The 16,337-nt window shown below is 32.2% G+C and overlaps 1 protein-coding gene across 1 annotated transcript in view; it reads left to right on the forward strand.

Moving 5' to 3' along the window:
* LOC124363727 (myosin-2 heavy chain) overlaps positions 1–16,337 on the forward strand; it is a 92,793-nt gene that overhangs the window by 22,132 nt on the left and 54,324 nt on the right. The window contains 7 exon segments of the mRNA XM_046818989.1: positions 5,361–5,471; positions 6,196–6,297; positions 8,963–9,106; positions 9,787–9,914; positions 11,811–11,831; positions 13,766–14,124; positions 14,599–14,754. Of these exon segments, the coding sequence (XP_046674945.1) occupies positions 5,374–5,471; positions 6,196–6,297; positions 8,963–9,106; positions 9,787–9,914; positions 11,811–11,831; positions 13,766–14,124; positions 14,599–14,754 (1,008 nt within the window). The 5' untranslated portion in view covers positions 5,361–5,373.

Raw genomic sequence — 16,337 nt, forward strand, 5'->3', positions numbered from 1 at the left:
ATCTGTCACTATCAGTGTACACACCTGGCTCACAGAGCTGACTTACATGTGTCAAGCTATTGATGCAAAAATAGCATTACTGCATTCTTCTTTCCTAAATAGTCAACTGTTATTGTTATTTAATCTGCTATCAGCACTGCAATGACGCAACAGTATTCTACGCTTATAAGACCACCTTTAAATTATTAAGAAATGGTTATACTATTAAAAGGTTAATTTTTAAACACTTCTTTGGAGTTAGAATCCTCCAAAAGTGGATAAAATAAATTTTTATTGCAGCCTATTTGGATAAAAATTTCTAAAAATAATCTATTGTAAATAAATAAGTTTTTTGGGTTTTTGTAGTTCAGAATTCATTTATTGGAGATTTTCAGAAAAGTAACACAAATGAATTCATTTTTCAGCACATAAAAATGAAGTTTATTAAAATTTAATGGACAGTGTGAAGGCAACAGGATTTAATTTGCCTTCGTTCAGTGATACAATACAATCAGTAACACTACGTTTCGAGATCTGCAATCTGATCTCTTTTTCAGGTAAATGTCTAATGCATAACTACAAGTTAGGTTAAAGTAAACGAAACATAATAGAGCGTTGTGTCATGCATAAGTCAGGAACCACAACAGCCTTGTTGTGTGTCTATTCCATGCACACTAACTCTAAAATATGTACTTAAAAAAAATTAAACACTAATTATTAAAACTGAACGACAGAATACAGGTCACAAAAGGTCTGCATTCATCGGCCAATCAAATAGAACTATGCTTAAATTCTGGTTAGTTATACCTGCTAGTAGAACAAATTCTGGATACAGTAAAACGTAGTGTTACTGATTGTATTGTTTCACTGAACAATGGCAAATTAATGTCCGGCAAATCCTGTTTCCTTCACAATCCTTCCATTGTCAAAAACTATGTCCAAACAAAGAATTAATGAACCATTGTATTAGTCTATGTTTAAATTTGTATTTGTAGGCTGACTATTAACGCAATAAACAACTCTAATAACCAAAGAAAGTGTGGTGAAATTTAACATCATATCATTTTATATGACGAAGGGAGGTCTAAAGTGTGACCTACAAAGAAAATCAGTTCTAATCCTAAAAACTAAAAAAGCTATACATTTCCATCATAATCCAGAGTAGGCTATTAAAGTCACTCATCATCAAGATTTTACGTATTATGAAGTTAAATTTCCCACATCATTTCAAGATAAGGACGAGGACAAGTATAACTAAAGCAGTAAAGTAAATGAAAAAAAATCTGCTACCGTTGTAGTTACTACCTTTTAAGAAAATCCTTTTTAAGGAGAGCTCAATAAACAGTCTTTTATCAAAAGATGTGTTTTCATTCAGTCAATGAGATTCGGACAGATCTTAAAAACATTTTCTAACATTCAACTACAAGAAGTAGAAACGAATTTTGCATATAGGTGGTGTATATTCAGAGGGTTCTTAGGCCAGTTCAGGAATGACTCAAGGCTCCATTTTGTGCCCACTGTTTTTTGTTTATTAACGACATAACATGCTTAACAATATCGTAATTTTGGGAAGGGCTAATTCAATTTCGATGTTGTGTTCAACTCCATTTCACCTTCTGCTTAGTGCAGCGTCTGAAATCTGACGCTGTCGCTGACTTGACTCCTAGACTCTGGAGTCATGTTCGTCTGAAGGGATCTAAAAAATTCTGTGATGAAGATGCTTAAAACGAACTCTTTACATCGTTTTCACATCAGAGACACCTAGTCTACAAAATATAGTGTAATCTTGATAAAGATATCTTCGTTTGGTTTTGAGCTTCTTCGCCGCTGACTTTTTAGGATCTCTTCAGACGAACATGACTCCAAATTCCAGGAGAAATGTCTGTGACAGGGTCAAATTCCAGGTGCTGCACTAAGAGGAAGGCGAACTGGAGCTAAACTCAACATCCACATGCTTAATAATGATATCCGAACAACTTTGGCCAGTTTTGGTAGAGCTTAAAATACCATGTGGGCTGTGACTATGCGACTTATTGCACGCAAGCTTTCTTGTTTTCCAAAATAGCAGTCTGCTTCAGGCTCAACATTAGATTTTTCAAATCGGATTGCGTGGTTTTAGGCCAGTATGAGGATCGGTGAGGTATAGGGATGAGTTTCACTTATAGCTTCATGATAGATCGGGACTATAGAATCTCACTCATCCATTCATTTACGTTTTCAAATGGTGACGAGGAAAAGCGAAACTGACATAACCTAAAAGTTACCCAAGTTATACGATCTTTTTTTTGAAGAGTCTCCAACGGTTATCGAATAAATGCTTATCTTGTAGTTTATTGTAAGGTGTTTACGCTGTTTCGATGTTCACCAGCGGTAAATGAAAGCTAACCTTATAGCACAAAAATAGGCGCAACAATGTGATTTAATAGGTGACTACACACGTGAGCCGATGAAGCAGTACAACGTGATGAGGCCTGAAGGTCGGTAGCCACGAGTGCTGGCCTGTGAAGTACGAGGATTCCCCGCCTGTACACTCCGCCGGCCATCTATTTATACACTGGAGCTAGCTTTGTTTATCTCAATAATGTCGGCCAACGGATTTTTTACCTGTTGTGCAACGCTGTTGAATTGTTCGACCAGAACAGTGATAAAGGGCGCCACGCTTATCGCATTCGTTGAATTTCGATCTTTTGAATCACATGGTACGTGCAGTTCATCGGAAAGCCAACACATTTTGGTAAAATTGGAAAGATTTCGTTATGGGTACATAACTAACAAGAATACATCGGGCTTTAAAATATAATAGGGCATGTGAACATAACAGCTACTATGATTTGGAGAACAATGCATTTGAAGTCATAATTAAATTATGGTTACTCTCCAAATTATTTTACTCTCTTGATGAGTTTTTTTGCTGTTTAGGTGGAGGAATGGACTCCAATCTCGTGTAATACCGCCATCTTGCCTAGAGTTTTATTTTAAATAGTATTTATTAATTTTAAGTCCAATGACGCAATATATCCAGCTAGTCTGGTAAAAGATGCAGTATTCAGGTATTTATAACATACAAAAATTCACAAATAACGTGGAATTGTGCAAATAGGTGGTGTTTAATCAGAAGGTTCTTATACCAGTTCAGGAATGACTCAAGGCTCCATTTTGTGCCCAGTGTTTTTTCTTTATTAATGATATAACATGCTTAACAATATCGTAATTGTGTGAAGGGCTAATTCAATTTTAAAGTTGTGTTTTCCTTCCGCTTAGTGTAGCGTCTGAAATCTAACGCTGTCACTGAGTTGAATCCTGGAATCTGGTGTCGTGTTCGTCTGAAGGGATCCAAAAAAAGTCGGTGATGAAGAAGCTCCAAACGAACTGGGAGTGCCGATGGCCGAGCGGTCTAAGTCGTTGAACTTTGGGTCTGAGTTAGAGATAACGCAGGTTCACATCCTGTCTGTAACCATTGCACTTTTTATTAGTACCATTGACCTTGTACTGTAACGACTCTCCCCCTTATTCTGTTTGATAAGATCCTCCCACAGGCCAGTGGCCCATGAGGGCGGACAGAATAAGGCTTAACAGAGGATCGGCCTCTCCTTTTTTTCTAAAAAAAAAACTATTTGCATCGTTTCAATATCAGAGACACCTAGACTGCTAAATATAGTGTAATCTAGATGAAGAGTTAATCTCATCGTTTCATCAGATGCACAATTGAGCGCACTACGATGTTTTAGACACGATCCCAAAGCACGGTGGAGCAACCGAGTGTTTTACACGTAACTTTTGTCTACTTGAAATGGGAATAGTACTTGCATACACCTTGGTTATCCCTTTTATTGCCAAAAAACGTCCAAAAAATATTCCACATGATAAACTATATACATATTAAAAGTATTTTGAAATCGCAATATATGATCTTTCCAATAATTACTTTATGTAGTTTGTAGGGCAATTCATATGTCCATAAATACTTGATTATCCACGAAGTCGACTAGTGTGAATACCGCGATATGCGACTTTTTCCGATGATTTCCAGTAGTAAATGCAAAGTAATTGATACTGGATCTCGTACGTATGCAAGGTTTTTAAAAGTGTGGGTATATATTTTGGATGAGGTTCAATAAAGGATAATAAAGTAAATGTCCTCTAATACTATGGTCTATTAAACTTTGTTTAGCACTATTTGTCTGTCTGTACGTTTATCTAAACATCATAACTCATAACCGGTAAACATTACGGTCTTTTAATTTTGCATGTTTTTATGTCATATTAGCATGATACTTTCTGTATGTAATTAGTTTCAAATGACTTCAGTAACAAAGTGGATTGTATAAAAGCAGTGAACACGTATTTTTCCATTATTTATTACCTGTTTATATAGCAAATAAGGTATTAAAATTATTTTTTTTACAAGCTATCTTTGATGTGACTTGGTGATATAGTGAAAGCTTCAAATTGAATTTCAAAACTATTAATACATTTTTATATGATATTTCAAGATTAAAACCACTCATAATATGAAATATAGCTTTATTCTACTGCAGGAAGAATTATTATGTTGTTACAGCTATAAAAATAAGCTATAAACTAAAATGCTTGAAGTATAAACTAAGGATCTAAATTTATAAACTATTAGTAAAGCTGGTAGTGAAATTTGAAAAATGTGGTTTAAATAACGTTTTATAAAAACTGATGAAATTGGTAGAATAAATCAAATACAGTTTTCAATACAGTGTCGTAGTAAGGAGAACTAGTTTTACCTATCGTAATAGAAATTCGTTCTTCTTGTGACAAGAACAATTTGAACATATGACAAAGTATTACAGTTTTAAACAAACTTTCCTAAAAGCGAATTTCATCCACTTAAATCCACCCATTTTCATTATAATATATAGTTAATGTAGGTCTAGTATCCATATGAGGAGCAACACCTTGAGCTAGTGTACCTTTAAGCTATACATAAATCATGAACAGCGTAAATAAAATAAATATATCATTTAGTTTTTTTCAAGTTATACACTCGTAACAAATTAAATTGTAAAACGTGATTAAGTTAAAATAAAAGGATTTATTAAAATATATAGGTACTTTTAAATTAAATAAACCCTGCATAATCTTTTGAAGTGGATTTAGAAATTGTAAGATAATGTTTCAGAAAAAAAATGGTGTATTGTTAAGTTTCAGATCATTCTGTGCAATTGGTTCAATGTAAATCCAACAGTTGGTCCTAGTAAATTTTGCAGGGCCACCCATGATGATTATTTAAATTGTCACTGGCATAGACAAGGGAAACTATAAGTGCTGCATTTGTTGGTTTCTAAAAATGTACATCCATTTTCTCCCAGTACTTGTACTTTAAATTAAAAACTTTTGTCTCTGTTGCACAGAGCGCGAGGCAGAATGCAGCACATCAAACCCTCGGGGAAGGGTGACCCTCTGTGTCCTCTTGGATTCCACCCTCAAGTCCGATGGCCCACCAGGTGTAAACGATGTTTCAGGTACAGAAGAACTTTGTGCATTGTACAATTTTCTGCCTACTCTACAACAAGGAGCAATTAAGTTGACGTAGTATACAAACTAATGAAGTATTTCAGGAGAAATATGTTCATAAAAAGATTAAAAGTAAAAAAGGAAAAGAGTTGTAAAGAATAAACTGTTGCTTTTACCTAATAGCTAGAAATAAGAAAACATTAACATGTTCATGCCAACGTGGGGCTCTAGAGCCCCACTCACACTTTCTTGAAACTTGCCATGGGACTCTAGAGCCCCACTCACACTTTCTTGAAACCTGACATGGGGCTCTAGAGCCCCACTCACTTTTAAAACCTGGTATGGGGCTTTAGAGACCCGTGCCTTACCATTACCTTAGCCCAGTTTGATTTGTATAGTGGCTTTTAATGCTTTTTACAAAGAAAGTTTACGCTTTTAAAAATATATGGTGCAAAATACATACAACATATTCAATCAAATGTATAATCAAGAAAACCACGATCGTTGTGAACGCGTTAACTTAATTTGTCATATTCCACAGTTTCCGATAAAACCTCTATTTATGTGTATAGTTTCTTCATAAATATATTTTTCTTCAGTGATACTGACTTTTTCTGATCATATTTAGAGCAATTCTCAATATTACCTATTTATTGTTAACACTGAGCTATCCAGTAAATATTTATCTACTCTCATAATCTCGAAGACAGCGTGACTTGTCCGTGTTCTCAGGGACTACAAGGAGCATGGGAACCGGAACAAAGACAACGATGTTTCTCTAAGGAGAGACGAGACCACAGTGTCGTCTCCAAGCCTGTCATCTTGGTCATCAAAGTGAGTATAATATTGTGAAAGAGCTATATTTTTGAACAATTTATACCATTAAGACTCTAAAGTATTAAATATCTTTAATATAGTTAAAATTACAATATCAAAATTCCTTTTGGTATGAAAGTTAAATTAATGTTCTTTAAAAGTTAAACTAAATTTATTAAAATTACAAGACTACAGCAGCCTGCATCAACCGTATAAAAGAGGGATTATTGTTTTAGCTAAAAGACTTTTATCTCTAGAAAAGAATTTTGCCAACAACAAGAAGTGTTTCTATTGATTTTTCCATCAGGAATTAATGCATCTGTTGCATTTATGTAGAATTCAATATATTACTAAAGTTGGAGATAAATGTACACTTTATAAGGTTATTTCTAAAGCAGTATTGAAACAATTCAATTGAAATGTCTTTATTTATTATTAACCAGGTTAGGTTAAATAAAGTGTCAAATATACAGTAAAACAACAACATTTTACCACATTATTCTCTTTTAATCTGCTTAAATATCTCATATTAAATGTGTGTGAACTGAATTTAAATTTTGGATGGAATTGAATTTACTGTAGTAAATTACAAATACAAACCTCATGAAACTAAAAGCATTACTATACATACAAGTTTAGAAATAATGTAATCTTAAACTGAATAAAGTTTAAAACAATAAAAACATTAATCTGGGTTGCGAATATTTTTTATGACAGCATGAAAATCTTCAGACCAGGAAAATGTCTGGTATTATGAACAGAGGTGGTATGTGGTATATACACTATTGCTGTACATAATGCACTTTAGACAGTATAAACTTTTATTACAATGTGTTACAATAATATGGAGAACTAAACTCTAATCTTATTATGATTCTAAATTGGTTGTTTTATTAAAAAGATTTAAAAAAGCAGGGCTTACAATAATCTACTTGAAATAAAAAGTAACAACTTGGATACTATAAGGTTTAAAGAAACGCCATATAAAATATTTTTAACATAACTAGCTGTTTCCCACGGCTTCGCACGCTTATCATAAGCTTTGCCCGTGTATCAGCACTTCTGGTTCAAGTGAATTATATTTTAAATGCCGATGTAGAGTTTACCCTGTTGCCACGATCAAGAAAATCTGTTTGTTTAAAGGTAAATAAAATACGTCAAAACCTAGTGCCTTCAAATAATGTTTGGCTAATTAAAATACGTAACTGTCACGTGATTGCAGTTTATAATGCGCAGTCGCTTTGATAACTTTTAAATTTGGCAGCGTCGCCTGGTGCTGAGTTGCATTGATGGGCATAGCATATAAACCTTCTGCGTGGTAAAATTCATATACATACAAATTTTAATAATGATCGGGAAAAATCATTCCAATTTCCAATTCCATAAAGGACAAACACACAAACATTCATTTTTATATATATAGATAAATAGATTATATATTGCATCTTTTATTGTTTTTTATTTATGTATTGTATTCATTATTTATGTTATTTAGATTTTTGCTCATACCCTCTACTAAGTAAGTTGTCTTATGTACATGTCATGTAATCTGTTTGGTATTGCTAAATTGTAATTAGTTCAAAAGTAATGTAACAATGAGGACTTTGGCTATGAAAGATAAAAAATGTGTACACTTGAAACACTCTTTCCTAAATAACTTAAACCTTAATTTGTCACTTGGCTTTCTTTTTTATCAGTCATGTCTTTCTATTTATTTACTTTAGAAAACACACATCAGTAGCGTAACTAGAAGGGGGGATGAGGGGGAAGGAAATCTCTTCCCCAAAAGACTTAAAAGATTTAAATAATATATGTATAACAATTAACTTGTTTGAAATGCAGCAGTTAAGTGTTTTAATTTAATTAAGGTCTATCTAATTTATTTAAATTTATAATTATTTGGATTTATTCTTTGCCTCTGGCCGGTGGTATATTCTTTAATTGGATCCATCCCTCTCAAAGTCAAGAACTAGTTACGCCACTGATACAAATACTGTAAAGCAATACACTACTAATAATAAATTAGTAATAAATAATAAATTACAGTTTCACAGGATCTTCTAGGTCTAGAACTTAACATCATAAAAATAAATAAATTATTAATATGAGTTTATCAAATCATATATTTCAAATTTTAGAGTGATTTTGTATACACAATTTGAAGAAAATTAGATATAATAAACGTGTTTTCTTTATTCCTGCAAAGGAGGAGGTTGATTTGTCATGATTATTTATTCTCTGTTGTCTGATAAGTAGTCTTCTATCTATCAGATTCACTAACCATATAAATAGACAGGATAAGGCTATAAAAGAAATTGTCCCTTTTAAAAAAGTAAATCTAGGTTACCATAATAGTAATTTCTTCATATTATCTAATATCTATTGGATTTAGTAACTTTAATGCTGTTAAACAATTAATAGTGAAAGTTTTGTTAAAAAAAGGCAAATCTAAGGTTACCTTAATAGTAATTTTTCATACTTATCTAATATATGCTGGATTTAGAAACTTTAATGCTGTTGAAACAATTAAGAGTGAAAGTTTTGTTAAAAAAAGCAAATCTAAGGTTACCTTAATAGTAATTTTTTCATACTTATCTAATATATGCTGGATTTAGAAACTTTAATGCTGTGAAACAATTAAGAGTGAAAGAGTTTTGTTATGCTTTTCATGTGACGTTGCCAGCAGGAATAGAGACGACAGTCGTAGCTCGGACAGTTTCGGCTCCCGTACCTGGACCAGCAGTTCCAACCTCAATCTCAGCTCCTCAGACCTCTCCACCACTGCCACCACCAAGAAGTCCACCACAGAGGATATCCCCTCTAGCAGGTCTGTAGCTCTTGACATTTTCTCCTGACTTTTTCCTCTATGGAGGTATTGTGATGATCAATGAAGTGAATTTCGGTTTTCACTAAAATTGCTTGTTTCGGAATCATCACTCGAGTGGATTTGTCAAAAAAATTAGTACTTGTTTTCAACAAAACTAGTCAAGCAGTTGATGAAAGCACTGCCCTTTTTATTTTTTTAAATGTTACATTTTGGGATTTTGATTTAGAGACGTATAAAAAGAAAATTTTCCAAATACAACTTCAAAAATTTGAAATGGGCTTTTACCGTATTAAATTTTCAACAAAATGATACAAACTAAATTGTGTATCTGGAAATGTTCTTGATTTTAAGTTTTAAAATAATTCTATTTTAATTTTAGATATCAGACATCTTTTAAGATAACTTTGGAAGACCACGAGTATCACATAAGTTGTACACAAAAGGTTTTTGAACAGATTGTGTGTAAATATGTCTCATAATTCATTACAAATTATTTTCATAACTTAAACAAAAAGTATAGGAGCCTAACCTCTGTATAAATTTATAATGTGTTTAATTACTGTGCTGAGTGTTTAAATTATTTAAAGCTTGTTGACATCACTATTAGTGTAGTCAACCATTTTAGTGTTTTATTGTTCTCAAATTTATTAAAAAATCAATATTTATTTATCACACGACAGATTCAGTTCAGCCGCATCGTCATGGACGTCATCCCCAAACCTGGCCAACTTGAAGGACGACACTCCGACGGTGAGCTTCACTCTGCCTCGCAGGCGGCCATCCGTGGAGAGCGGCCAGGATGACCCAGGTAAGCCATTACCTGACTTGACCCGTGAACGGTGCCAACACAACACAATACTGCTATTACACTCAGTGCGATCGCGATGGCGGTGTGTTGTGACAAGTGTGGTCGTGTTGTACCCGACGACAGACAGGCGGTTCACTGTCACGGTTGTGGGCGGATGTACCACTGCCGGTGCTCCGGCCTCGGGGAGGTCATCCACCAGAGGATGAGCCCCCGCATGAGACAGGACTGGCAGTGCGTCTACTGTAGGGGGCTGTTGAAGAAGTCATTGTCTCTAACAGAAATATCATCTTACACACCAGGTTTGGTGGGAGTATGCAAGTGTATCGGTTTGTGTTGTCACTTTGGCTGTTACCGTTCAGCTTGGGGTGCTGGAACACATTAATTTAACAAGTAGGCTACATTTCAAGAAAACAAAATTATTGAATTTATTTCTATTCATTCTTAAGAGAGAGTAACCAATTTGAGTAGTATAAAACTGACTTTTTTATGTATAGTAGAAGTTGTATTAAAACAGCACTGGTAAAATTAATAACTGATTTTTAATAATGAAGCTGAAGTATGTTATAAGTATAATAGTTCAATTCCACTATAAAGTTTCAAAAAAAAAAACATTTTTCAAGTTTAACACTTTTCAAATTTGTTTTGAAGCAAAGAAAATAAAAATGTACACTTTTAAAATAAACAAATGAAATTTTTAAATCTGCTAGTTCTCCTAATATTTCTAAAAATAAATCTTATATAATTATATAAAATGCTACTACTTTTTTTACAGATTTGTACAGGTACATAGGAAATCTGAAGACAAATTTTTAAAATAAACTAATGCCATTTTTGTAAGGCTCACCAGTTCTCTTAATATTTCAGAAATTAATAATGTTCAAGTGATCAATAGTTAAATCCATCTGGGCTTCTTATAAATCTGGATTGAGTGATTAAAAATTCAAATTCTAAACTAGACCATTTGTATAATAGAGCTAATCTTATATTTTACTCGTCCTTTATATTTTCAATATTTTGGGCAGCATTATTGGTATCAATTAAAGCATCAGAAACTAAAATTAACACGCCTAAAATAGACCAATAATATTTATTTAAGATACATTTCACCACTGGTAACTTTGCGATGCTAGGGACTGAGATTGGATCTCAAAAATCAATATATGATGATATTGATATATCATATTCAACCTGTTTTGCAGTAATTGCAGTAATTTTAACATTTTTGATAAAGTTCTCAATTTTGATCCAATATCTATATAAGTTTTTTTTTTTATTCTTTTTATATTGCAGGATTGACTAAATAAGAGCTGATTCAGTAGAAAATTTAAAGTAAAATAAAAAGTTTTACTTTTAAATTAATAGAATGGAATATGGAAAAACATAACTTTAGGTAAAATAAATCTTTCAGTTCTCAATGCTCAGTTTCATTAAAATTTTTTTAAGAGTTGGAATTTTAAACTACCAAATCAATATTTGGTATTTTTTGTTAAATTTATATATGTACAAGGTTTTGGACAGGATTTTTGTTTGTTTATCCTTCCTCATACATATTTAAGAGAATTTAAAAATCATTAATATATTTACTTTTAGTAATTTACTTTTTTAGTAATTGCCAATGATATGTTTCAGTTAGGCCTACAAGAGTGAAATTCTGTTAGGTTTCCAAAATTACAGTGTTAAATATAATTTCTAGTGACATATTTGAAGTATAGATAAATTTAACTTCTTTCCTAATACTGTATATTTTAATTTAAATGCTTGAAACTTTTTGAGAAAATGCAGTTCTTACAATTTTTCTTATTGCCTAAAATCTTATTTCACAATCATTTTTTTACAAAAATATTTAAGAAAAAACCAAATTCTTTAGTGAAATGTTTTTTATTTACATTGTTCCAGAAGAATTAGAAGACTTAATAAGTGAGTATGAATAACATTGTTTAGTGATGATTGTCCATTTAATATCATATCAAAGTTTACTGAAGACTAAAAATCATCAAAGGCAATGATGATGTTTTTATATGATTGTAATTTTGCCTTAGTCCAATAAATCATTATGTGTTTGGAAAATATTAATAGCTTTTAAAAATAATAACTTGATAAATCTTCATCAGTAAACTCTGATAAAATAATCTGATATCATTCATGTACAATACTTTGAGTTTAAATCATATACAATAGTTTTCATGATTTACTTAACCACATCTTGTTTACAGGACGATACTAGTGAAATAACGGTTTTGGTTTTGTTAAAAATGGTATTTAAATATGTACATTAATATCAATGTGTTTTCATGTGACTAAGTGTCGTTTGAATATGTTTATAAAAATGCTAACTATGTGTCATGATGTTTCTTACACAAGTTTTTATCATCAAAGATCTAATTTTATGAAGGATCACTTTTGTGTTTTACAATACGAGGTTATGTTTTTTTTTTTGTATCTGTTTTTTGCGTTTTGTGTGGTACTAAAACCTTTCTCTCATTTTAACAAGTGTTGGTCATAATAACAACAATTTGTTAGGAACTATTTCAGTCCTTGTTTTATCAACTAATTTATTTTGAGCTTGTCCCAGTTTGGAGTAGAGCCAAAATCAATTTTGTATATTTTTAGTATGAAGACAGCTCATAATAGGACAATGCATTGTAAATTACCGACTTCATATGTTTTTAACTGTAATTTAAATTGCTCCAAATTAAACATAACTTTTATGAAATTTAATTGTAATGTTCTATTTTGTTTCGATACATTCATGAAGCGGATAAAAACTGTTGGTTTTTAATTTCAATTTCAATTTTTATGATGATTAAAAGGTAGTTGTATTTAACATGTGTTATTTACAATGATAAGAGTTCCCATAAACATTTAATACTCTTATTATATTTAGGAAAAGGTATCACACTGAAAATGTAAGGTATATCAGTAAGGAAGATTTATCAGCTAAACTTGCTTCATTGAAAAAAGACATGTCATTGAAGAAAATGAATCAGTTACATTTGTTTCACTGAAAATGAAAGGCATATTGGCACGGAAGAGGTATCAGCTAATCTTGCTTCCTTGAAAAAGGAAGGCATAACAGTAAGGAAAAGGGATCAGTTACATTTGTTTCACTGAAAATGAAAGGCATATTGGCACAGAAGAGGTATCAGCTAAATCTTGCTTCCTTGAAAAAGAAATACATGTCAGTAAGGAAAATATAATCTTTACAGTCGATTTATTGAAAAAGAAATGCATCACACGAGGATAAATGATATAGTTACTCACACCTAACTGAAAAAGAAATATCCTTATCTTTAGATAATGTAAAATAATTTATTTTGAAAAGTTTCATTCAAACTGAGGTAATTTTTGAGTACGCTCAGATGGAGACCACAACTGTTACAAAATGTATCTGCTCTAAATTTTTAAAGGCAGATTTTTAACAGGTTTATGTTCTCACTGCTGGCTTATGGTTAAATTTGACACTCTTATAACTCAAGAAATGTAGGTATGAAATGAGGGCTTACAGCATGGCATTTCAACAGGAAGCAAAAGATAGAGGACAAAGTCTAGATAACAACTTTGCTCTTCCTGAAAAACGTATGACTTGTGTTTAGTTCATGTACCAGTGCAATTTATAATATTATTTAAATTCGTTAAATACTTCTTTGGTTTATTAATTAATGTAGTATTTTGTTTTAAAGTACTCAATATTTAGTATCATTTATGTTTGTTCAAAAATAAAAACCTTTAATTGTATAATAATTTGTCGTATTTTATATGCTATGGTGTGAAAGTTTTTAGCATTACAAAAATGTAATTCGGTGTGCACGACTGTATGTGAACTCAGACAAATATTCACTGTTTGAAACTAGATGACTACAGAAGGACGCAGTACACGGTGAGACGGCGGACCAGTGGCTCCAGTCTAACACCCGCCAGCAGTCCGACTACGGAGGCTCCATCTCGCTCCTTCTCACGGTCCTCCTCCACACGCGAATCCCCCAGCAGCCGGGCCTCCCCTTCACCTTCCATCCCACCCCCTACCACCACCACTTCCAGTGAGCGATTGAGAACCTCCCCGTCTCCAATATCTGACAGATTCCGTACATCTCCATCTCCTGCACCTGAGAAGACAAAGACATACACTTCTTCCTCAACTGCGGAAAGACCCAAGACACTGCCTACCTCAACGACACATTCTAACTCTTCAGATGTTGAGTTTTTATTCAAGGTGAGCTGTCAAAGTTCTGTTTAATAAATTTCAACATGTATTTTTTTGTACAAAATTAGTAATTTGTTGACTTTCTCACTTAATCACAATCTGATTAGTTTTATTATTTGTTCATTTGAAGAAAGCATTATTTTATCCAACCATTCTTTTGATTTGTGGACTTTGATTTAATTTCTGTTTATCCTTAGTGTTCATTTTTTTGTGTACTGTAGTTAAAATCATCTAAATCTCCAATACCTCCAAAGAAACCTTCTCAGGTCACCAAAAGCAGTGCAAGTTCTGTTTATAAATATTACATTTTATTCTTGCACAAAACTAGTAATTTGTTGACTATCTCACTTAATCACTGTCTAATTAGTTTTATTTGTTTGCTTTAGTTATTTGAAGAAAACATTATTTTATCCAACCGTTCTTATGATTTGTAGAGTTTGATTTAATTTCTGTTTATCCTTAGTGTTCATTTTTTTTGCGTAGATAAAGTCATCTAAACCTCCAATACCTCCAAAGAAACCTTCTCAGGTCACCAAAAGCAGTGCAAGTTCTTCCTCAGAAAGTGATGACGAAGACGATGTCAGTACAGCTGGTACAGAGACCACCGATACAACCATAGTCAATGATAATGAACTGCAGGTGAAATGTGTGATTTGTGTTCAGTTAACTTCTCAATTTATATTATACCATAACTATTTATAACTATTTTTTTCGAGTATTTTGTCGAATTCAGATCCGCTGTATGGAAACAGGTGAGAGAACATGTCATTGATCATTACATTATGGTCAGGTCTGATCGGTCAGTACAAAATATTGAAAAATAGCAGGACCGATTGTATTTGATTATGTATCACCTGTTTTCCTCTCAGCATATACAGTGTGTTCCACAAAGAGCTTTACATGTTCATCGTTGTTCCAGTGTGTCACTATGGATTGGTTTCTAGTTTAAATAAGTTTTGTACAATAACATTTTAAATTCATATTTAGTTTCCATAAAATTGGATTTGTAGCAATACAGTATTTTGTGAACCTAATAAAACAATTTCTGCACTCAATTTTAAATATTTCTCTCTCAATCATCATTCCGCTTCTGCAAACCTTTAGAGTTGTAAATTTTACACACCATTCTTGCTTGATCTTCTAATTGAAAAGGGTGTAAAGTTTCGGAATGAGCATGTTATGGAAGCTAAAACGTGTAAACCCCTTCGTTGGAGACACACTGTATATCCTACTATATTGAGAAATCTTGATTTTAAAATTTCAGCAGTGGTCAGTAGCAATTGAATATTTTCTTTGGACAATCTCATATCATTGTACTCTTGATGTTGTTAATTATGATATAAATATGAAGCTTTGAAAAAAATAAATCAGCACAAATACAGTACCTCTAACTTAATACATTAGAATCCAAAATCCAAAATATAAACACTGTTTCTTAATAACAAGATGTTGGAATTTCTCAATTTATGTTTTGGTGACAAAGTTTTAATTACAGGTTGCCATAGAGTACAAAACAGAACATTAAGTTGAAAGTCCAAGTTAAATGCAGATTTAAGAATTCTGGACTACCACTCATTCTTATTTTTTTAGTATCTTTTTCGGCTGAATGGGAATGGAATATCCTAATTCCCAGCACCTACTACTTGGTGCCAATAATAAATTCATCATTAATTAATAAATAATTTATTAATCTATTTTTTTAGATGTTTTGTTGCAATTGTTCAACTGTTTTCAACTACAATTTCGTTAATTGGCATATAATATGTTTTGGTTGGTTTGGATCATTAAATAAAAATATGAATAAATATGGTAATAATTCTGGTAACAGTAATTCAGTGACAAGAACTGTAAATGATGTAAAAAAACAAACTGATACAATGGAGTATCAAAGGATCCGACAGAACTGATTGAAAGCCTTACCAACTGATCAAATCGTAAATCCATCATATTTGTTACTATGCCACATGATAAAATTTCATATGATTGTAATCAAATTTTTGTTTGTTTATTCTGCAATTCTCTTGTTGACATCATGGTTACCGATAAGACCAATGAAAAAATGTTTTAAATTTATTTTTTACCTTTAATTGTGACATTTTTACCACAAATATTTCTCCTTTGTCAACAGCAACATATCTAACATGGTTTCTTCAATGTCTCTATCAAGGCAGATGACACAGTTTAAGAAATGTCCTTTATAAATAATAATGATATTAATTTAT

Source organism: Homalodisca vitripennis, chromosome 5, assembly GCF_021130785.1.
Source record: "Homalodisca vitripennis isolate AUS2020 chromosome 5, UT_GWSS_2.1, whole genome shotgun sequence".
NCBI classification, from domain to species: Eukaryota; Metazoa; Arthropoda; class Insecta; order Hemiptera; family Cicadellidae; genus Homalodisca; species Homalodisca vitripennis.